This window comes from Symphodus melops (assembly GCF_947650265.1).
Source record: "Symphodus melops genome assembly, chromosome: 6".
In the NCBI taxonomy this organism is placed as follows: domain Eukaryota; kingdom Metazoa; phylum Chordata; class Actinopteri; order Labriformes; family Labridae; genus Symphodus; species Symphodus melops.
The window spans coordinates 5,380,641-5,403,858 of record NC_136696.1 but is presented as its reverse complement, the minus strand read 5'-3'; the positions used below and the strand labels follow the sequence as shown (position 1 = coordinate 5,403,858).

Below are 23,218 nucleotides of genomic sequence, written 5' to 3'. Positions count from 1 at the left end.
GGAAGGAAGTGCTGGGGCAAGAGATCAATAAAGGGAATGAGCAGGAGAAAAAGAGGCAGCGAATCCATCCAAGATAGTGGTAAAGGCAGCTGTATCTGAGTGAGATCTCTGCAGCCAGTTTAGCCCCAGCAAAGTGACGAGCGAGATTTTCCATAAACACAGAGGGACAACTTCAATAAATCAAACAGAAGAAAAGCAATGACAAAATCATTTTGCTCCACTTGTGAATGTAGACAGGATGTGTGTTAACCTTTTACAACATATGGAAACAGTAGAATCTCACCAAAATCTTTTGATGGTAAAAAAAAATCTCATTTCCTCTCCTGCTTCAGTGTTACAATAGAAATGGTGTTGCTCATGGTTTGTTGAAATCAAGTACTGAATGTATGAATAAGCCTGATCTGAACCAGAGCTGGCAGCTTTGGACGCTTTATTCAACTGTAGCACCTTATTGAGGAGACCATTCTGACAGCCTTGAAGTTCAAAACTCTTCTCAAGAGATGACAGTTACCAGGGGCAACATGTCTTTATCCGGGAAAAGCTCAGTGAAGACAAACTGTCTCTGTCACTGAGCCAGATATCTGTTGCATGACACCAACGACAACTGTGGAAAAAGCATCTCATTTCAGATTTAGGCCTCTGCTTAACCTGCAGCAGCTTTCTGTGAGGTTGTTTCTTCAGGGTTGTTTTAAACGATACGTTGGTGTAACCTTTGACCCAGAGAGGTCAAAACACCTTCCCACTCAGGCCTCTAACAATGCTAACCCCCTGCTTCTTTCCTCTGTTGTTTTCTCCAGGCGGATGCTAAGATGGTGTGTGATGTGGTCAGTCGTATGGAGGACACAGAGCCTTACTCCGCCGAGCTGCTCGGCGCCATGATACGTCTGTGGTCCGATTCAGGCATCCAGGAGTGTTTCAGCCGCGCCCGCGAGTACCAGCTCAACGACTCAGCGCAGTAGTACGTACAGTGCTTGTTTTAATGTGCTATTTGCTTTGACAAAGCATTAATGTCCACTGATGTCTGCCCGCTGTTATGCCAGAGTGATTGACACTTAAATGGCACCTTTAGCTGAGATGTGGGTAAAAGTAGTTATTCCACATTTGCCATTTGTTTTACCGTGTGTAAGTGTGCGTTTATGTTTTTTTAGAGTGAGCAAGGACCAAATGAGGGTGTGTGCTCTGAATTTACAGAGCACCAATCAATGCCTCACACATTACTCCCCTTATTTCACCCACCTTAATATAAAAATGTGCTCTCAAACACACCCTTTTTTTATAATCTGCTAAATGCGATCGTACACTATACTAGCTATTAAGACACACAGTCAATCACCATTACAAGCATGGAGACTGATTTATGCCGAGTGCCTGTGTGTGGGTGGAGAGAGAGCTCGAGCAGGGAGAGGGCGCGGGGGAGTCATTTCCCACCATGTTTGTGTGTGCAGCCTTAGTGTACTCACATACATCCAATGAAATTACACAGCGACATGGAGAATAATCGAAGTGGAGTGACAAGTCATACGTGTGTGTGGCTGTGTGCAGCTCATACAACAACTCACTTACTGTCCAGGCTGTGGTTTGTCATTGTCTTGAGTTGATTAGAGGCCATTCAATAACAGCCTGTTCTATAGAGGGGAATACAAGCAAAACATTGGAGGATCAATGGTAGGCAAGAAACTTCACAGACATGTTTGAACTCTGAGACTTATTCAAACTGGTTGAAGAGGAGGACAATATGTGACCTGAAGATAAAACTTTAAAAAAAAAAAAGACAATGATTTAGTAATAATTTTATTGATTTCAAAAAATGTTTTTCTTCCTCTCAACAAGTAGCATGTTGGAATCTAAAGTTACAGCTTTGTCCAAAACAACCGTTAGCCCTCTTAAGACGAGCGCCTAAAAGATGTTTTCACACTGTCAGGATTGTTGTGATTTCACTTCATCCTCCAGAGTCCTTGTGTCCTTAGCAAAAGTCTGCTCTTGATAGTAACAGTTTGTTCTTCTTGACAAAAGTCTGCAGTTGAGGGACAGCAAAGTGTTTTTTTAGGTAATAGGCCAATCAGATTAAAGTATAACACCAATCAACCAGTCAATAGTAAATAGCTATCGTCAGACTTAAAGTAAAAAGAGAACACATCTCGAGATGAGAGCATATGCCCCAGCGTCTTCAAGCAAAGCTAATGCAGACAAACTGCTGATACAACATCAGTCTGAATGAAGAAGAAAAGACTAAAAAGAGAGCAGACGGCATGTGAAGATGGAGCAAAAAAAAGGAATGAAAATATATGTAAAAGTCAGGACAAGAAAGTCTGAGGTGGGGATTTAAAGAAAGTCTTTAATGGAGCGCAAACATTCCTATCAACATCGTGTGTGTGTGTGTGTGTGTGTGTGTGTGTGTGTGTGTGTGTGTGTGTGTGTGTGTGTGTGTGTGTGTGTGTGTGTGTGTGTGTGTGTGTGTGTGTGTGTGTGTGTGTGTGTGTGTGTGTGTGTGTGTGTGTGTGTGTGTGTGTGTGTGTGTGTGTGTGTGTGTGTGTGTGTCGATGTGCATTTCTGTTGTAAATGTCACATTAAAGATTGATTCACACTTCCTATTATGTTGTGGCCTGTGGAGCATAACAAGCCAGCCAGCCAATGGCCTGATAGGAAAGATGTCATATGATCAGACCGCACAGTGTGCGCGTTTGTAGGTGTGTGTGGGTGATTGTGTGCGTACGTACTCCCTTCTCGATAATCAGCTAAGAAGTGAAATCCTCCAGAAAAAAGATCTTTGTCAGCTGCTGCTTTAAAAGGAAGCTCAGTTGTTGCATACGTGAAGTGGAAGCCTGCTTGTGTAAGTGCATGTGTGCGTGTGTGACCACACATGCGTATGATGTGTTAGTATATCATAGAAAGCAGAAAGCTCCTTCCTGCATGTGGCAAGTACCGCCTGAAGCCCCCTCCCTCTCTTTCTCCTTCTTTCTCTCTCTCTCTGTATTGACCTATTTATAACAATACACACACACACACACACACACACACACACACAGCTTATGATTTACATCCACTGCTTGTGTTTCACTGTGTTGCACCCACTTGGACTCCATAAAGAAAAAAATGACAAAGTGACACTGTACAGTACATATACATGCACAGCTCTAAGTTCTATGGGCACCGGAGCAGAGCGTGGTTTTGTAGCTTGGCTGTATTAAAATGAGGGACTGCAGTGGTATTATTATAGTATCCACTTTAAAAAAAACAGACAAAATGAAACATGTAGTTATTCATTCTGCAGAGTGAGGCTCCTTTAGTCATATTGATTTAAATAGAGCATCTAACAGAGGTCACCTCATGCTTAAAGGTTGTTACTTCTTCGATGGCTTTGTGATCTGGTCACTGTTGATGAATGACTTGTGTATTCTGTTAGCTGGAAGCGTCCATGTTTTTTTTCTATGATTCCTGTCTAAATAGTGACAGTGCCATCGATTTAGAGCCCACTTGCGTTGTGGCCAGTTTGTATCTTGTTACACCATGTTGCTGCAGCTCTTGTAGAGGCCACAACTGCTGGTTACAACATGTCAGAAAGTCTCAGAGAGGTGGAAGATATCAAGCTCCAGCACTGTGCAGAAGTCCTAGCTTTTGTTGTTTTAGTTTTAATTGTCATTATTCACATGTATTACTCATGGGGCTTACAGATTGTTAGTTGAAGGTGGGACTACACACTGTGTATGATGTACTGGAGGCTTAAAGGTGGGCTTTTGACCATAACTGTACATTAGATTGTGTAATTTTGTTCCATTAAAGTCACTCTTATGGCTGTCATGAGCATGTCAAGTCAACAATGATGTCCTTAACATGAGAAAATGTTCCCACCATTCTTCTGCAATGACCATTGAATTCACAAAGTTGTCCATTCAGGCGTTTCTGCTCATCAACACAGTGGGAGAGCAACCGGGTGTGTATGTGTGAGCATGTCAAAAGTCCAGCAACGTTAACATCAGCACTAGTTTGGTTACGTCTGCCATGCATTGATATTATTGATATTCATTTTACCTTTCCATAAACCATAATGTCCCTGTACATTATTCTGTTAACAGTTTCTGTTCTTATGAACTTCACACCAACAAACACTCGACAGTACGCCAGGAAAACATCCGGAAACCTACCTTATTATAATTTGTGTCCCTTGTTTGATGGCTTACATTTTTGTAGTGACTCACATGCTGGTGTAAATGTTGGCTAACTGAACTTGATTAAATACAGTTAAGGGTTTAAAGACGACGGTGCCGTAATGTGGCAGCTGCTTGTCTGCGACATCTCTGTGACACTGCCTTCATGTCCTTGTCTTACTTTGGTTTCTTTTTTCTGTGCAGTTAAAGAGCACCATCCCATTTAGCACGGAGCCACTCAACGTGAGTGCTGATGCTAATTACTGGTCAGTTCAGCGACTCTTTTCGCACCTTGCATGTTGCTGTACTGCAGGCCACAGAAAATAGAGAAAGCTAGCCAGTGTGGTGGTGGAGTCTTCTGAACACAACAGCTTGTCAGGAGAAGTCTGAAGTTTTTCTCTGCTGGGAAAAGACACACAAACACGCCTGTCCTTGTCTTTATCAGGTCACAGACAACATTCTGCCTGCTTGTCTTTCTTTTGTGCTTCTGTGATCGTCTATAATACTGTTCATCACCAGGGAGTGACAGAAGCTTCCGCGGGGGTCCGGTGTTAATCGTCTTAGCCTGCTGTAATGAGTAATATAAAGGAGAAAGGGACTTGTGCACTTGTGTTAGACCAAAATGTAACACACAGATTACCATGGAAAAAACAAGGTCATGAGCCTGTTCAGGCATGATTTAATGTCATTTACATTACTGCGTGTAGCAGCCTGAGGGGAGAGCCGTTCTGTACATAAAGCACATTGCATATGTGTCAGTGAAGGTCCATGTTAAATATACTTTTCTGAAAAGTGACTGCCGAGAGGAATCAGTGAGCAGAAGAGCAGAGAGGCTCCATTCAGACAGGATTTAACCTCCTGTGGTGGTAAAGGTCATAAAGTCAAATCTATGAGCCCAAACAATTATGGCAGCTTTGGCTGACATTTCCCATCAATGGTCAAATGTTTGTGCAGCCTACATGTGTCATTGTCACTGGTTTACCATTTCTTTACAGCTTAACAAACAGGAGAGGGGAAGAATTGGTGAACACATTTTCTAAAGCTCAGTAAGCTGCATCAAGTGTACATTTTGTCTGTTTAGTATTTTAAAGTTTAAGGTCACATATTGTATTCCTTTTTAACACATTTAAATAAGTCTCAGAGCTCCCCAAAACATGTCCTGAAATGAGAAGGCAGACTCAGAGGGCAGAACAAACACCTGCGTGTGGGAGTGTCACCCATCTAGTGGACGGGTTACTGCCCTTTGTGATGTCATAAAGGGAAAATGTCCAAATGGCCTGTTTGAGCACACGTTTTCTGAAAAGTGGAGCAGGCTAAAGACAGAGAGGACGGACTTTATTATCATTGGAGGGTTTGTAGTCAGACTAGGGACGCATAGTAGTGTTAGAAAGACATGGTGTAGTGTAATTTACATAATATGTGAACTTTAATACTCTTCATAGTCTATACACATGATAAAGTAATAGAAGGACATGTTTTAACCTGATGTGTTTATAATACTCAATTATCTCCCAAAACAGAATTTGTAGTTTACATCATATATGACAAAGTGTCATAGCAGCACATACAGTATAAAAAAATTAATTTTAAAGGGGACATATTATGATAATCCACTTTTGCAGTGTTATTGAAGATATAGTATAGTATAGATATAAGATAGAAACATTTATCATTCGACATTCTGTTATGTATCGACATGCACCACAAACATGTTAATAAAAATGATCTTTTATATGGACACAAATTGTAGCATTTAGTTTGACCATTGCAAAAGTGAATGACTAAAATATCTGAAGTGGTGAATCTATCTGTGACTCTGCGGTCAGGTTAGTCAGTAGTGCAGGGGGATGACTTTGTTCTTTCACTTACAGGTATTCTTTGTTATGTAAGGTCCGGCAGACTCACATCCCTATTGTGCCTCAGATCTAATAAATCTTCATGGCACACATTTGTTTGGCACCACTCTTTCAGCTCTCCCTATCAGCTTCCCCTTTCCAATCTCACACTCTGCACCATATTTCTTTCAATGCAATCAATAGTTCTTCTCCCTGAAGCTGTGAGAGTCTCTATTTATGTGTTTGCCCGTCACGTAATTACCATCAGCAAAGACTTTTATCTCTAGCTTTTATATTTGTCTCAGCTTCTCTTGGAAGTAACACTGAATCCATTTCAGAGCTCTGAAAACAACACTCCGACAAATCCTAAAAAATACAAACTTGAAACCATTCCGCCAAATAAATGCTCGATGATTGTTTATTTTCGACTTTCCTGCCTTACTGACTGTCTGTCATTCTGTTTCTTTGGGCTTAGAATGCAAATGATACCTGAATGGTTATTTAGGAAAACTAATTGAAACAGCAGAAAAGTTATGAAATACTGACGTTGACAAACAGTCCATTGAATAATTAACTTAATGGCAAAAGTTTCCTCTCAAAGACAAATCTTTGTTGTACAATAAGTCGAGGCCCTTTGATTGACTGGTGACCAGTCCAGGCTCGCCCAGTGACTGCTGGCTGCTATAGGCTCCAGATTCGACAGCTTTTTATTCATATTGATCATGAGTTGGTATTATGTTAAAGAAAGAAATGGTGATTTGAGAACTTGCTTTGCAGACAATTCCATGTTTTTTTTTCTTCTGATTTTCCCAATTAATTTGTTGCATTTGAAGAATGTCCGTAAAGCAGAGGCGTTCAGTACAGAAGGGGACTCTGATTGGTGGCTGACGCAGACTGCAGGAGTACATATAAGCTGCTTCTCTCATTCAGAAAGGTCCGGGAATACTGTGTTTGACAAGTCCCGCTTGTAGCTCTTTAGATTTGTGGTCTTGGGCTCACATTTTAACGCATCACGAGGTGACTTAGCACCTCTTCTGTCCTCTATAAATTCCTGTGGAATCAGCCAGTTACATCAGTTACATGATTTTTATGTCGTTTCTTTCTTCTTAAAACCTGTTAAAGTCAGCCTCATCAGTGTATAGCCTATAGCTCGCTTGCCGGCACTTTGACCAGTTTGTGCTGAATGGCATTGTCTGTCACTAATATGGTTACTATTGAGTACTTAGTACAATCCCACTTAAGAGAAAAAAACAACTTTCCCTTTAAGGCAAAGGCCCTATAGCATGTCACACAGGGTACCATGTCCTTGTGACTAAGTCTGAAATGTTGTGAATGAATATAGTAATAGATGTAAGTCAGATCGACAAAGTGAATGTAACCTCTGCTACACCACTGCTCTCCCTCGTTCAACCACACGCTCACTAACCCAGCATACACGCAGACTCATATTCTTTGAAGGTGTCGGTGCTCTGATGGTCAGCACTGAATAACGACAAGTCTTCATCTTGTTTAGGTGATAAAAAAAAATACAAGAGCAGTACATTTGAAGTCAAGAAAACACATGACACCTGGCAGCCAATCAGAGGAAACGGTTGTGCAAAGGTGTGAACGTAAACGCGTGCAGAGCAGTTTGTCTTTCCTGTCTCTCCTGCTCCCTGCATAGTGCAAGGCTGGATTAATAGGACAGGTAGAGAGTTGACCCTCACCCAGAGAGCCGCTCTCAGGCGGCTGTGAGGTGACCTGCTGAAAGGCTGTTCAGGGTTCAGGAGGATTGGATTTATACTTCCACATTACGAAGTAAAGGTCCTCTATCAGGGATATTCCTTCACACAACCGAACAGAGTCATCTCGCCTCGCTCATTTTCCTGTCCCACTTTTTACTAACAGGCTTCTCACTGTTTGAGATAGGTTTCCTTTTGTTTTATTTTCCCTCTGACTTGGGCTGATAGGCTTTCTTATCTCATGGAATCACACCACGAATCAGAGAGGGAATCTACAAATAGTTCCCTCTTTTGGACGGCTTGAAAGCACCTCTTACTTAACTGTTCCAAGTAAATAAAAGAAATAAGATGAAGAAGTTGAAGAGGTCCTAATCAGTGGCCTCCCCTGACTCTTGAGCTGGCAGTATGGAGGAGTACTAATTATACATTTTGCGAGACAGAGCTAACTTTGGTTTCTGGGTTTACTGGAGTGTGAATTTCCCCAAATCCAATTAAGAACTGGACACCACTAAAAGCTTAAACTCTGTCAGCATCCAGCACTACAATCAACTCTGGGTAATGCTGCACAGGCAGTGTTAACCCTTGCAGAACTACTTATTAGTTTATTACATGCTCCCAAGGTTTTGGGATGTAAAGTTGTCCTCCTGTTTTCGGTCACTTCTAAAGATGTCTCTCAAGCTGGAAGGACTCTTGCTTTACCTTTACTGCTCATTAACATCGTGTGTGTGTCCTTGTTGTGTGTTTCCTCGTGCAGCTACCTAGACAGCCTAGACCGGATTGGTGCGGCAGACTACCAGCCCACAGAGCAGGACATCCTGAGGACCCGAGTGAAGACCACAGGCATCGTCGAGACACACTTCACCTTCAAAAATCTCCACTTCAGGTTGGTGTTGTTTCTGTGTCTGCACCTGTGTGCTTTTCATTTAGCACAATGTGTCTTCCTCAATGCCACATTAAGTATGAACTCCCTCCTGTAATTAATAAGATTACATGCTTTGAGCAAGTGTCTATATTTATGATAGTCTGTTATTTTTAATGAGATCTAATTTAATTAGATCAAAGAGCCGTGGGAACGATGACAGAGAGGAGGCTTGGCTGGAGAAAAGAAAGAGAAAAGGGGGAGGAGTTTTATTTTGACCTCTAATTGAATGACCATATTTCTGAGCGTGCGCACACGCACACACACACACACACACACACACACACACACACACACACACACACACACACACTCAAAGTATTGACTGACAAGCAGAGCAGGAAGATAATAAACTGAAAAGACTAACCCTGAGTTATATGGATGGATTCTTCATCGCACTGCAATTTGGTCTCTCTCTGTCCCAGTGTTTGTCACACATACACAGATAATAACTGTGTGGCACCGATCATCACAGTCATGAAGAGAAAAGGATAGTTTTGCTGAATGATGCTCTCTTACTCCTGTGGTTGAGTAGGCGCTGCACTGGGTGTGTTTTGTTGAGATGGCTTCATATTTTCAGCTCGACTGCTATTACTGGCAGTCAGGCAGTGCGTGGGCGACTCCAGTGCTCCTGCTTTGGGTGTGACCCATGAACCCACCTACCATTATAACCATCCACTCGAGCAGTGGTTCATACAATTATCTTTAAAAAAAAACACATGTCAGGGTTTTAATTAAAAAGACAAAACGTCCATTTTAATCTTTGATTCAGATTTCAGAAACAAAAGATGTTCTGATAAACTACTCAAAAGAAAACGGGTCAGTGTTTGATGCTGCTATCTGAAATGCATGACCATGAGGTTTTTGAATGGAGGAGGTCAGCACTATCACACCAGTGAGTGTGCACATCCCATTTCTTAAAAACTCTTCTCTGTGGTAAAATGATGATGACACTTCAGCATTTAGGCGTCATGAAACTGTGTGACAACAACGGCTGAAGACGACTATCATGTCACAAACTATCTCTGACTATTCAATATCACTTACAGACTGTCAGGTATTCAATGAGTATGAAAACCACTGAAACAATGTCAGATGGGACATATAAACATATTAGAGCTGAAACGATTCCTCGAATAATTCGATTACAAAAATTCATCGAGGAATTTTCGCTGCCTCGAGGCTTCGTTAAGTTTATTTTTGTTTTTTTTTGCGTCATCAAAACTTTGGTATGAGTATAAAACACGTTTAATGTAGCTGCAGCTACCTGCTCCTCTCTCTTACACACTTCAGCGCTAACACGCACACGCGCGCACACGCGAGCGCGGCGCGCCCCTTTTAACTTTTAGTCAGCACACAGTTGATCCGCGATCCAGACGACCCAGTCGGGATCACGTGATCCGGTCAAACAGTCGGCTTTTCTCCGTTCACTCTCTCCGTGTTGGCAGCTAACATAACGATAGCAACGTCCTCACAGTCTCTGTCATAGACACGTCTATGGTCTCTGTAGTCTGTGAGCGTGCTGAATGTACGCGCTGCAGGAGCAGACAGAGATACACTTTTAACAATAAACAGGCTGATTATATTAAATCTCTAATGTCTTCAAAGCTAAATCAAGACAGAACTTGTTTGTGGAATAATAATTTAGCAAATATATATTTAAAGTTTCTCAATTTCCTTATCTGACATAATGATTGATTCTGTGATTGATTCAACAGAACATAATGCTTTCTCAATTAAGTGTACTGTAACAGATGTGTAGGCTACACAAAACACTATTTGCTATTTCAGCCATTAAAACGTGTTTGGCCTGCATTTTTCATCTACCTGCCGCCTTGACCAGTGAATTTGGGACCCTGTCAGTAATATGGTGAGCATCATCAGCAGCTGTAGAGCAGAGGTGGTTGGCTGTAACGAGCAGGCGTTTCCATGGTAACTGCAAAGAAGCAGGTTTGTAGGGACGACCCAAGACGAGTTAAACCTTAATTAAGCAAAAGTATGATTTATTAGATTACTCGATTAATCGACGGGATATTCGATAGAATACTCGATTACTAAAATATTCGATAGCTGCAGCTCTAAAACATATACAATCAAAACATCAACCCTAACCCTCTTACAGCGTAGTGATGCAATGTGACGTCGCACAATGAGACACCATTATTATGGTGTTTGGGATGCAATGTGCAAAGATGTAATGACTGCAGAACTTTGTTAGGCAGCTTTTGATGCACCGCAATCTGTAAAGGGCTTCTGTGTTGGAAGCACTGCCTTCATCCAATCTGTGATAATCAGCTTCTGGGCGTTCAATCTCAGCTCCATCCTCCCTTCTCAAGGTGGACCGTGAACAACGGCAACGCAAGGCAGCGCATCTTCAGCCGTCACTTGAAGCCCCTGAAAGAGGATCAATCATTGTCAGTCGATAGGCGACTTCTGAGATCGATCAATGTGGGATGATTGCTGTGGTGTTTGTTCACAGTAACATTTCAAGAGGCTTATATAGGTCAAGGAAACGGCCGCACACTCAAGTGTAGCCTCACATGTATTTTTGTTAAAGTCAATATATGAACATTCGTATGAGGATAAAAAAGAATAAAATCGGTCACAAGTCTCTTGTACACAATTTAGAGTGGCTGAGGTAGATGTCCAAACACTGAATAAGAATAAACAAGGTATGAAATAGGGCAAGAAGAACACAGTAGGGTGTGAAAAGGTTAGCTACTGTAACCCCTGAAAGTGATCATTTACAAGAAAAGAACCTCCTCTCCCTGGGCTGGGAAACAAGACTGGATTTCTACATGTGATACTAATGGCCTCCTGCCATCAAAAAATGGAAACAGAAACTAGAGGTGGTAGAAGTGACCATCCTCCACAGCTGCATAGAAACAGTGTAAGGCTCCAGCTGAAAAGGGAAAGAAGTACCAGGAGGTCTCACGAGAATTGAATCATCTTTGTAAAAGAACGAGTGGAGGCTCCTCTTTAGTTTGAGTGTTCTCCTGTGTGTTTGTGCTCTCATCTGTGTGCTTGTCCATCAGGCTGTTTGATGTGGGAGGTCAGAGGTCAGAGAGGAAGAAGTGGATCCACTGTTTCGAGGATGTCACAGCCATCATTTTCTGCGTGGCGCTCAGTGGATACGACCAGGTGCTGCACGAGGATGAGACCACGGTAAGAACACGACTTTCACTCTGTTTGACATGCAACACTCGTGCACAGGGACCTATGGACATGCACTGACGGAGAGACGTCAGAGTGACAGCGCTCCGAAGCTGTTGGGGGGGGGGGGATTCTGTGCCTTGCTTAAAGGGGAGTGCTCTGGAAGTGGTCTTTCACCGCTCCAGCTCCCTGATGAATTTCCATATTTGGTCCACACTGGGACTCAAACCGGCGACCCTCCGGTTCCCTTAGTGAAAATAAAACACAAAATTTCAGTTTCAATTTCAATTTCAATTGATCTCTCCCCCTTTCTCTATCGCTTTATGACATAAGAACCCGTTTGTTATTGTAAGCATTGAGCATGTGGGACACTACGAAGGAGCAGATGGTGTAAAGAGGGATGATATACTTGTTCTATAAGTAGAGGGGGTGTAAGCTGACATTAAACACATGGTCTGCGTCAAAGATTGTCAAACAGGAAGGGAGGAAATGTGTGTGCTCTTGAATGAGCTACGAAACAGGTTTGTGCCAAAAGTCTTCACATATTAATGATGACATTGTGTATATATTCATACCATAGAGGAGACTGACCTGCTTTCTTCCCGCTTTAGTTTTGTATCTATCTAAATATCTGCTGTCGTTTTTGAGACTGAGTCATCGACCCTTGGTTTGATTTGTCACTGGTTTGTCTTCAAACTTTCCTTGATCACAGCGCAAACTGAAATGGACATTCCTCGAAATCAGCCCGTTTATGTGACAACAGAAGAGAAATGTGTAACATGTGTTTCTTTAAACTCAAAGTAGAGAAACTCAAAGCGTGTTTTTCATCATGAATAGTAAAAAAAAAAAAAAAAAACATCATTACACTTCATACAAACCCAAAAGTCCCAAAACCAACTAAGCTATTACAAAGAAATAAGACGTGGATTACTTGTAATAAACAAAAGAAATCTGCCAAAGCAGCGAGCAGGTTTTCATTTCAAAAAATGTAATAACAGTTTAAGATGGTACAGCTCGAGTACGTCATGTCGGGACTAAAAACAAAGTCATCCGTCACACAGACGAGTTTAGCCGGCTTTTTTGTTTGGTTTTCCCAATTTTCACTATAATGTTTCTGAAATATTATTAGGGCCACATAAAGGGGGAACAAATCTGAGAGTTGGAGATTAAAGTCGTAAATTTCGAAGAATAAAGTCGATCTTTTAGTCTGTAGTTATCCCAGAAGAGCAGCAGCGGCCTGTATGAAATGAGGGTCATGGAGCATCTTATGAAGTTAAACTTTAGTCGAGGTTCCACTTATCAGCATCACATTGTCGAGTGTCAGGACCCTGAAAAGAACAAACGGGGGCTTTCCAGAGAGAGTGACGCAGATAATATTAGATTTCTCTTTGCAAGTTGAAATGTCTTTCATCATCGTCGTGCAGACAGGTAGCTGCTCTTCTTTTAGAAGCATTATCTCTTTGAAATCAATTTACAAGTATAACATCGTAAATTAACTACTTTATTCTGGTAAATTTATCGCTTTGATCTTGACATTTAAGACTTTTTTTTCTTTTACGTGGCCCTTACACTCAAAGTCTTACAATCCTTCAGCACTGAAAGCAACATTTATCTAAATATCTACTCTAAAAAACAAAGACCATGCTTGGCCTGTTGTGGTTGAATTGACTCATACTGTTGTCCCAAGATATTTGAAGTCTTTCCTTTTTGTTTTTTCCCTTTTTTTTAAAGATACAGGCCGAGTTGTTGAATGGATTATATTCTATTTAAAGTCTGTCAGAACCATCAAAATTTTGAGTTTTGTTTTGTTTTTTTAATTCAGGACAAAACAGTTGATAAAATGGTCATCGTGTGACAGAGACACATTCTGCACAGAAGGAAATGTATTGTTGTTAGAATGAGCATAAACTTCCTTTATTTAAAGTCAGTTTGTCTTCATTAGATCTGCTCCGGCCTCTATGTTTCCTCTTCTCGCTGAACGTGCAATCATACACTGTCGATAAATCCACGGAGTGCTTATCAAAGCCTCGTTCAAAATACTTCTGCGACTTGTTCATCAAACTAAAACACTTAATCCAGCAGTGCTTCATAGTAAGTGCTGAGGAGACACTTTAAGAACACAAACACATGAGGACTGTTCATGTCCTCTCTGTGTGAATCTGCTTTTTCCTTCAGCTGCTTTCTGTGTCAAATCAAATACAAGACACAGAGTGGATTGTATGCATGCTAGTGTGCATTAAAGGTGAATGATGACTCGTACAGTAGGTGCTGAAAATCGTATCACTTCCTCAAACCAGAAAGCTCTATGAAGAATCTGAATATAACCAGCTGATTACAGAACATGATGCAAAAATAGATACCTGAAATATGTGTTTTAGAAGTTGGTGTTTCCTCCACGGAAGGCCACCACCTGCTGTGCCGCAGTGTATACATCATGCCATGCAACGGAAAACAAATACGCTGATTTACATGCACGGTGCCCGCTGCTAATTATAAGCCTGAAGTGAATCCCCTGTTCAGTTGCTGCTCTATTTATGCAGATGTCGTCAAGCCTCCCTCTGAGCTGAGAGCGCCAGAAGAACGTCGGAGGAGGAGAGGGATCATGAGGCGCTCTCACTCACAGCTCCTGCAGTGTGTGAGCTGCAGAGGTTGTTTAATTGGTGCGTGCTCTTTTTGGTGCAGATATCTGTCCAGATGTTTGCAACGTGAGGTCACGCTGATGTTTTGCCGTTTTTATCGCTGAAAATGTCTCTACAAAAAGAGCAGTTCAGTCAGGACCACTTTGTCAACATGGATACAATTATTTTATTTTTTTATTTAGCGGTATGGCTCTGAGGGATCTCCCTGCCCTTCCACGTGCTTACATGGAAAGCATTAGGCAGGGACAGCACACATTCCTGCCCTTCCACATGCTTACATGGAAGCTATAAAGCAGGGAGATAAGCAGAAAACCCCTCCAGTGCAAGTATCAGTGACAAGCAGCATAACATTGATGAAGTCAGAATAGCATAAAAAGAGGAGCAGGGAAGAAGGAGGTTTGCAAATATGGCATGCGGAGGGAGCAGAGACGCATATGCAGGCTAGAGCAGTTTGAATAAGGTGTCATTAGAACTAATTGGCCAATAGGATACTTCAGCAGATCCGCTGGTCATCAGCTGATGAGGCTTGTGTGAGATCAGCTGATGGGAACTCTGGCACAATATTAAAGCATGACGCCGTGGCCACGAAGCTCCATTTGTGTCATTTCAAGCTCTTGTTTCTGGGGAGTAATACAAAGACCACTTTCTCCTCTGAAAGCGCTCTTTAGATGAGACTGCACAAAACAACAACACAATAGTTTATTCATACTCCAGGGAGGAACGTTCCCATAGCTTAGCACAGTTGATACCCATGAAGAAAACGTCTAACAGTAGGTAGAAACACACAACAAGAGCGTTAAGGCTTGTTGAGGGCTTCAGTCGCTGAGGGGACGAAGCTCTTTCTCTTCCAGCTCAGTGTTCTGTATCACCGCCCCGATGGCAGAGATATGATGTGTTTTTATATTATAAACTGTGTTTTCAAAAAACAAGTTCAAATACACAAATGATAAGAAAATATGAGGCAATATAGGACTAAACTGGTGAACCGCACCAGTATAACTTCCACAATGTTCTTTTTGCTGAAACAACATTAATCATAAGTCTGAATGTTGAATTTGTCTGAGAGAACGAGTTCTGATCATGATTGGAGTTTTCATGACAGAGCAAACACTGGTCGGGGAGTTATAATTACCAGGCAAATCACCAAATGTTTGTTTTTTTTCCTGCTTGAATCCACACGCTCCATCATGTCTGCTGCCAAACATTTACAGACTTCTGATTCAGAGGAGTACTGTGCACACGACAACTATTCTGTCATCATACAGGGAAGCTCCTGATTCCGTCTGGACTTGGAGGCTGGATATGAATGATGGATGTATGGATCGAGCTCTAATGTTTATGGATTTATTATTAGTTAGTGGATTCATCAGTTATTGATTTAGAGGTAATGATGTTTTCAGGTTCTGTCAGTAACTTCAGTGTGACGTGACAGGTGAGCGTTTCCCCGGGTGAAAGAGACGGCTGATGATTCCTGAAGTCGTGACACTGCTGGCATGTTCAAACACGGATTCACAGACTCTCACCCCTCAATTCCATCAGATCCGTGTGCATTGCGTGTCTGCTCCTGTGCGTGACGGCTCCGTGCACAGCACGTCCGATCAGCTGGAGGCCGAGACAAGGAATTCTTGTGATAATTAAACAGATACACTTGCTACAGCGCGAGATAACACGATGTGTGTGGTCTAAAACTCTAAATAATCCTTCTCAACACATAACCAAACACAAACGCTTTTTTTGTCAAAAAACAGTCAAAACTGAGTGTTTTATTCTGAAAATAAACCGGTAATGTTTAATGTTGTATCGGTGTTTGACTTCCGGTCCCGCTTGTTCTTTTCTCTGCTAAATTGAGACGTAGCTGAGATGCAGCGCAGCGGACCCAGTGGAGGCATACACATGGACACGGACTCGACACGGATCTGGTGGGATTGAGGGGATAGATGTTGTCATTAATTCTCAGAATTCCGCATCATGTAAAGTAAAGGAGTCGTCTCGTGAATCACATACTTTCTCATCTTTAATTGGAAACTGAGTTCTCAGTTGACTTGACCCGAGGAATAGTATAAAGGGACGTTCAAACTTTTTACAAATCCCCCTCGAGTGCATGAAAACCAAATGAACTTCCCTTAAAGTCGAATAGATAAAAGCAGATGCCTGGTATAAATCAGCAGGAGACAATGTTGAGTTGGAGGCTCAGCTATTGTCTTGTGTTGATTTCACAAAAGCAGTTGAATTGAGAAGAAGTGATTTTGGAGGAGTTGTTCGATCATTGTTGTAACTTAACAGGCTGTCTGATGTAGACATAATGAAATATAACCCTCGCTGGCTCTTCACTGAATGTGTTGACTTTTATTGTATGAATACACACACACACACACACACACACACACACACACACACACACACACACACACACTGTGCTCATGGACGACTCTCTCTTTGTACCTCCCTTTGTTCTATTAGGAACTGCTTGCCCTGTGTTTTTTGTTCTGCCTCTCCTTGTCCCGTTCTGTGAAAACACACACTGACCATTTTAAAATGACGACTCGTGTCGGTGAACACTGTCTGGGTAAAGTCCTCTCCTGCTGCCTTTAAACACTTTCTTTTCAGCTCTATGGCGTGTATGTGTGTATCAGTGTTTGTGTCATTAAGAGGAAGTGTGCTGTGTCTGGGTGGACGGGGGGGGCGGGGCGGGTCCCTTGCATTTTCTTGTTCCTGCTCTAAACTCCGCCCTGCAGCATCTCTGGCTCCTTCCGCTCCTCCTGTCACTCTCGCCACCGACTGTCCTCTCTAACCAATCAGCAGTCAGATCTTCTACAGATGCTCCTCCCACAGACAGGTATGAAACTTCCTGATAGGTTTATGCACCCAACAAGAGTTGAAAGCAGTGTCTCTTTCTGTTTGTGAATGAATTGAATCAATTTGTCAGTGTTTGCATGTGTGTGTATCTTTGCACAGCTTTAGTCTTCACCTATTTGTATGCATGCTCTCTAACTTCATCTGAACCAGCCATGTGTCTGTGTGTGCAGCCATCTGTTGATCTGACCAACACCATATAACCCTTAGATACTGAGTAATTCAAATCTCTGAATAATTCAAACCTCCTTTCTCTTTGTCATTCTTTGGTTTGTGAGGCTTCAGTCTTTTCATTGGTTGATGATCAAGATCAATTACCTTTTTTTCCCTCCCGTCTAAGAAAGGAGCAAATGAAGGACCATAACCAAAGAGAAACTGCTTTCAACTCTGTCCTAAAGAGAATCACCTTTGTTTTCATCACAAGGCACTTATGTACACAGGGAAGATTTCTTCACTCATTGGGTGTTTTTTGTTGTTTTTTTCATGAGCACTAAAAGTAATGGTTACAGTTAGATGTTTTTCGCCTTCTCAGACGTCATTAAAGCAGATATATGTGGTGGAAATTAGCTGAGGGGAGCAAATCTTGCTCACAAGACTTTCACATCTCAAACTGGAGAGGGGGAAATCCCATGAGGTACTTGAAAATATTGCCTAGTGATAAAAACGAGAAAAATTATTGCTTTTGGCAATCAACAACATTTTAATGATTGGAATACATTTAAGATGCAAATCAAACAGTATTTAAATCATTGTTTTCATCATGTTTGTTTCATAGTGTTTTTATTCATATCACCTATCGCTTTTTCATTATAAACAGTATTTCTAATTTGTTTGTATTTATACTTATCTTCATCCTACACTGTAATGTATCTGACTCACACAAACAGATAACATTCTCTGCCTGAGAAAAAAGTTGAAAAATCTTAAACTTGAGTTTGCACCATGTAGACCCTCTTTCTTCGTCATTTTCGTCAACTGTTATAGAGTTGACCTTATTATTTATTATGCTAACTAAGTGTTGATGCCTTCGGCAGTCTGTCAAATTAGAGATGACATAACACTCTACTCACATTGAGCGGGTTAGTTCCTGAGGCACCTCCTGCATTATAACCAAGACAGAGAGCTTCAACTCAAAGCTTGCTCTATGGTGCCCCTGGTGGTCAAAAACTCCACAGGGTACCTTTAAGCTTTCATTATTGAGGGTACCATTCGACTGTTAACAGTTGAATGGCTCAAAGTTTCAGAGTTTAACTTGCATGTCTTTGCTTTACTCAGCCTGCTAACCATTTCTATTAGCGACATGTTGCTACACACATACACACACATGATGCAGCAGACAAGAGGAACTCCTCGGTACCTCTGTTCTGCTTTTTCATTGTTATTTTTTGTTTCACTGGTTTGTATACTGTCTCTGTGATCTTGATTTTACAACCTGATTTCGCTACTTTTGTGCATGTCCTCTGAACACATTTGCATAAATTCTGCATAATTGTCTTGTTGATTTTTTTTGAAATGTTGTATTCATGAACTCATTAGCCTTAATTATTGTATTTATGAGCATGTGTTACAAGACGCATTAAGTCCAGTTTAACCGTTGTTCATATCTCTCCTACAGAACCGCATGCACGAGTCTCTGAAGCTGTTTGATTCCATCTGTAACAACAAGTGGTTCAATGAAACCTCCATCATCCTCTTCCTGAACAAGAAGGACCTCTTTGAAAACAAGATCATCAAGTCTCCACTGTCCATCTGCTTCCCCGAGTATACTGGTACATATTCATGCACTTATTAGTGATGGTGTGTTTTCTGCTTCTTAGAACTGTTCGACTGTTCGACAATAGGAGGCTCTGTAGAATCTGAGGAGCACGAGCGTTTAAAGGGAAGCCGAAAATAAGCCCTGTTATAAGATTTAATGTAGCCATTCAAAGAGTAATTAGAATGTAATTTAAAAATCAATCAAAGTGTGACGTCTGTGAGCATGCAGCGTTTATCTGAAGTCATTTTGAGCCTGTGTTCATTGACTGCACTTTTTGCACTCGCAGCTCTCACAACCTCAGTTACAGAGCGTTTCTCATAAGCGTTTTCTGTTGCTAGGTAACATGAGTTAACTTCTTCTTCCCTCTGTTGTGACCGTAAAGTCAGTTTTACACTGCTGCGTGTTAAATAGTTTGCCTTTTACCAAGAATACAATAAAGCAATGTAAAGGAATCCGGTTCTGGCATGAGTACGAGCTCTAAACCTTCAAAGTTCTCTTCCCAAAATCCCCCCCGAAAAAAATCTCCTCAGCAACCGTTGTTGACAAAGTTATTATCAGAATATTCTCAGATCTCAATTACAGTATGTGTCGCTCCTTTGTGTTGTTTTAGGGCCTATTCATGGTCAAACAACCCATCTGTGTGTTTCTTCACTTGAGATAGATGGAGACACAGGGGGACATAATTGTGCATAGAGATTTTATCTGGTCTGTTTATGTGGTTTTATATGATGTTTGATTACTTTAATGACCATCTAGCCAACTGGATTCATAACAGTCCAGAAAAGTGCAGCCTGTGCAGCGAGGGCCGGATTTATAGTACGAAGATTCCAATTAAACAGTTCTAAGTTGTTTGTGATCAACTAAAACAAATTGCGTAAAGAAAAACAGGAGCAAAGCTTGTGGAGGCGGTCGTGTTAGTGTTTGGATGGAACGCAGATAGAAAATGAACTCAGCCACATGTCATTAAAGGTATTGGGGGAAGATGCAAACATATTTTCCAGTAACAGCAAAGAAATCTGAATTTTACAAAAAGAAACAACATGGAAGAGTATACGAACGTTAATGCCGTTATACAAAAAGAACAGATAAAATTAAAAGAAGATTGTAAGATATAACGGAAAACACAAAAGAAATGTGGATTATAGTCGAACCATAGCATAAAACAGGGCCTATCCTTCACCCCTCCGTCTTTTAAAGATGGCTTGTCATACATTGTGCCGAGGGTGCAGGCTGTGTCCTCTGTGGCACGGCTGCTCAGGCAGCTGGTCACACTGTGTCTGGACTGACAATAAATGCCCAGGAAAGAGATCGAAGAGGTGGGGAAAGGCAAATATACTACTGTACGTGGACAGTGTTGTTTTGCACATTACTTTGCTGGTGATGTGAAGTTTATAAACCTTTTAAGACATGCGAGCCTTAAGTAAATCCAGCCCACACTGTGTACGTCACTGCCTTTAGAAACAAAGTAAAAGTGTGAAATATGAATAAAATCAGGTCTGTTAGCGGGAGTGTAAAGGAGAGGGGCTCCAGTTTGTTAGATCCAACAAATATGATATCATGAGGGGGAAACAGCAGAACGTGAGAAAACAAGACAGAGCACAGTGTGAGAAGGGTAAAAAAAAAAACTCAGAAAAACAAAGAGCAACACTGTGGGAAAGCAACATGGAGGGAGACCAAACCAGCAGGACTGTGAGAAAGAGAGAATTAGGATTCCAGACCTGTTTCCTCTCCTCCTCTTCTCCCTCTTCAGTCTTTTACACGGCAGACAGTTTGACTATTCTGATGCACTTCACTATGCTGCTGATGGCTGAGAGCCAAGATGTGTTAGTGACCCAAAACTGACTCTAATCACTGAGATCTGAGTCATTTTAAAAGACTTTTTAACAATTTAAAGTGTCCCATTAAATCCCCTGCATGTCCAATGCTTGCACTACAAGCAGAACTAACTCTTAAAGTAAGTAATGGACCTGAAGTTAAAGGGCACACAGTAGATTTGGCACAGCTTTAAAATGAATCAATATACAGCACAGTGTGAATTATGGATCCATCTTTTTGGCTGTAGGACTTTACTGTCTGTCACACTCGCTCTGTTGCTGTGCAAAGACGATGATAGATTGGCAATATTCAGAAACTGGCCGTCTTTCACAGCAATAACAAGCAATAACCACTCTGACTGGAAGAAAGTTGTCCATGTATCATGTTTATTCAAGCGTGTCTGGCAGTAAGCACAGCCCTCGGTACACCTCAGCAGAATGTGTGCTGAGTTAGAAAGACAGAGGTTAATTTCTCAGAAAATATCAGAAAATAGTGCTGATGCAGAAAACGCAGCCTCGCTCGCTAACACAACAGTTCAGATGACTACAGCTCTTTTAAGCCTTCACTTCACTCTAACTCTGTGTGTGTGTGTGTGTGTGTGTGTGTGTGTGTGTGTGTGTGTGTGTGTGTGTGTGTGTGTTTTCTTTTCAGGTCCAGACACTTACCTGGATGGAATAGACTACATTAAGAGTCAGTATGAGAACAAGAACAAGTCGACCAACAAAGAGGTGTACTCCCATGTCACCTGCGCTACGGACACCAACAACATCCAGTTTGTCTTTGACGCCGTCACTGATGTCATCATAGCAAACAACCTGAAGGGTTGTGGCCTGTACTGATGAGTCTGTTTAACGTTAGCCAATTGATGAAGGGGTTTGCCTTGTATTTATGTACAGTATGTTGTACCTGCTTGTCCATCACTGGTTATGTGGTTCATATCAGTGATGTCATGTTATGATAGCCAGGTTCATCTGTGCTATGAGCTGTGTCACGGATGTCCTCATTCTGCTGGATTGCAAGCTGGACTCCACATTGATGAATGGATTGTTGGAGTGCTTGTTTTGTTTTGTTGATTCATTAGCTTGTTGAAACTTCTTTGTTTTTTTTTGTTTTTTTTGTTTTTTTTTGTCTTTTTTGACTCCTCCTAAAGGAGAGCCAACAGCAAACTTCCTTTACACCGTACTTAGTGCTTCTGTTTGGACACAAACTTCAGATCTCTTGCTGGTGTTTTGAAGAAATCTCGCTGAATAACTCAACCCGGAGTCAAGCGTTCTGTTTGTACATAAAACCAGTGCCTTACTTAAAGAACCAGGCTGGTGGGGTGCCAGATAACTTGGGGGTTATGTTGCCCATCGCGTGTATTGAGGCTTTAGTCCTCCTGACAGCAGCTGTGGGGTTGAAGTGCTGCATGCCATTCCCCACTCTCTCCTCCCAACATGTCCTGTCTTTCTTCACCTGCTCTATCCAATAAAGGCCAAAAAGGACCAACAGTATATTTTAAAAACTAAACTTTTGCAGTTTAAGTGCAGCAATCAAAGCAGCTGATTTGGGTTGCCCAAATGTAATACATCAAATACCACCTCTCTACCCACCCTTTGCCTTAGACTCCCACCTTAGTTAAGACTGAATATGAGAAAAGTAATGTAAACTCTTTGTATGTAATTCATCTAGTCACACTGAGTCATCACAATGATGTCGTTCAGAGCAGTGAGGACAACAATATGTCCTGTATACTAAGAAGAAATTAAAAAATGGTGTGCTGCATAGTGTCTGTATGCGTTGGTATGCTGTGCTATGCTCTGTTAAAGCTCCTGTGAGGAACCTTAGTTTTGTCTTGATTTAGGCTTTTTTTTTTTGTCTTGTTTTTTGCAACTAGCACTTTGTTTAAAAAACAGATAACAACTCCTCAATGTAGCTTTAATTACAGATCTGATTTCTTTACATGACAAGACAAATTGCTTTGGGAATAAAAACAGAGGTGTTTGTTTCCTCCCCTCAGGAGGGTTCAAAGGTCATAGGACGCAATTTATTTAAAGTAATGATAACACACTTACTTAGTAGTTTATGTAAATGTATTTTAATTTGAAAAAAAGAAAAAGCCCAGTTCATCGAGGGTCCGCTTAAGGCTGACTACAGGATCCCCCGAGGTAACATACACAAGAGATTTAAAAAAGCCTGTTTTTACAGCAGAGATGAATGTGTTTACAGCCTGGAAAAAAACACCACATCGGTCTGATTACTCATCACTGTACGAGGGTGATTGTTTTGTATAACCCATCCATTTTGATTTTTTGAACCACACAAGTTATGAATAGTTTGGTTTGTAGCTGAGTAAAACTGGAGACAGTGTGGTTCCAGTAAGTAACAGCATCAGTAGAAATC

The 23,218-nt window shown here is 41.4% G+C and overlaps 1 protein-coding gene across 1 annotated transcript in view; it reads left to right on the top strand.

The window, feature by feature from the left end:
- Nucleotides 1-23,049, top strand: part of LOC306825090 (guanine nucleotide-binding protein G(o) subunit alpha-like) — an 86,190-nt gene extending 63,141 nt beyond the window's left edge. The window contains exons 4-8 of the mRNA XM_079345614.1: nt 798-958; nt 8,456-8,584; nt 11,656-11,785; nt 18,881-19,034; nt 21,488-23,049. Of these exons, the coding sequence (XP_079201740.1) occupies nt 798-958; nt 8,456-8,584; nt 11,656-11,785; nt 18,881-19,034; nt 21,488-21,675 (762 nt within the window). The 3' untranslated portion in view covers nt 21,676-23,049. The remainder of the gene's footprint in view (nt 1-797; nt 959-8,455; nt 8,585-11,655; nt 11,786-18,880; nt 19,035-21,487) is intronic.
- Nucleotides 23,050-23,218: the final 169 nt, after the last annotated feature.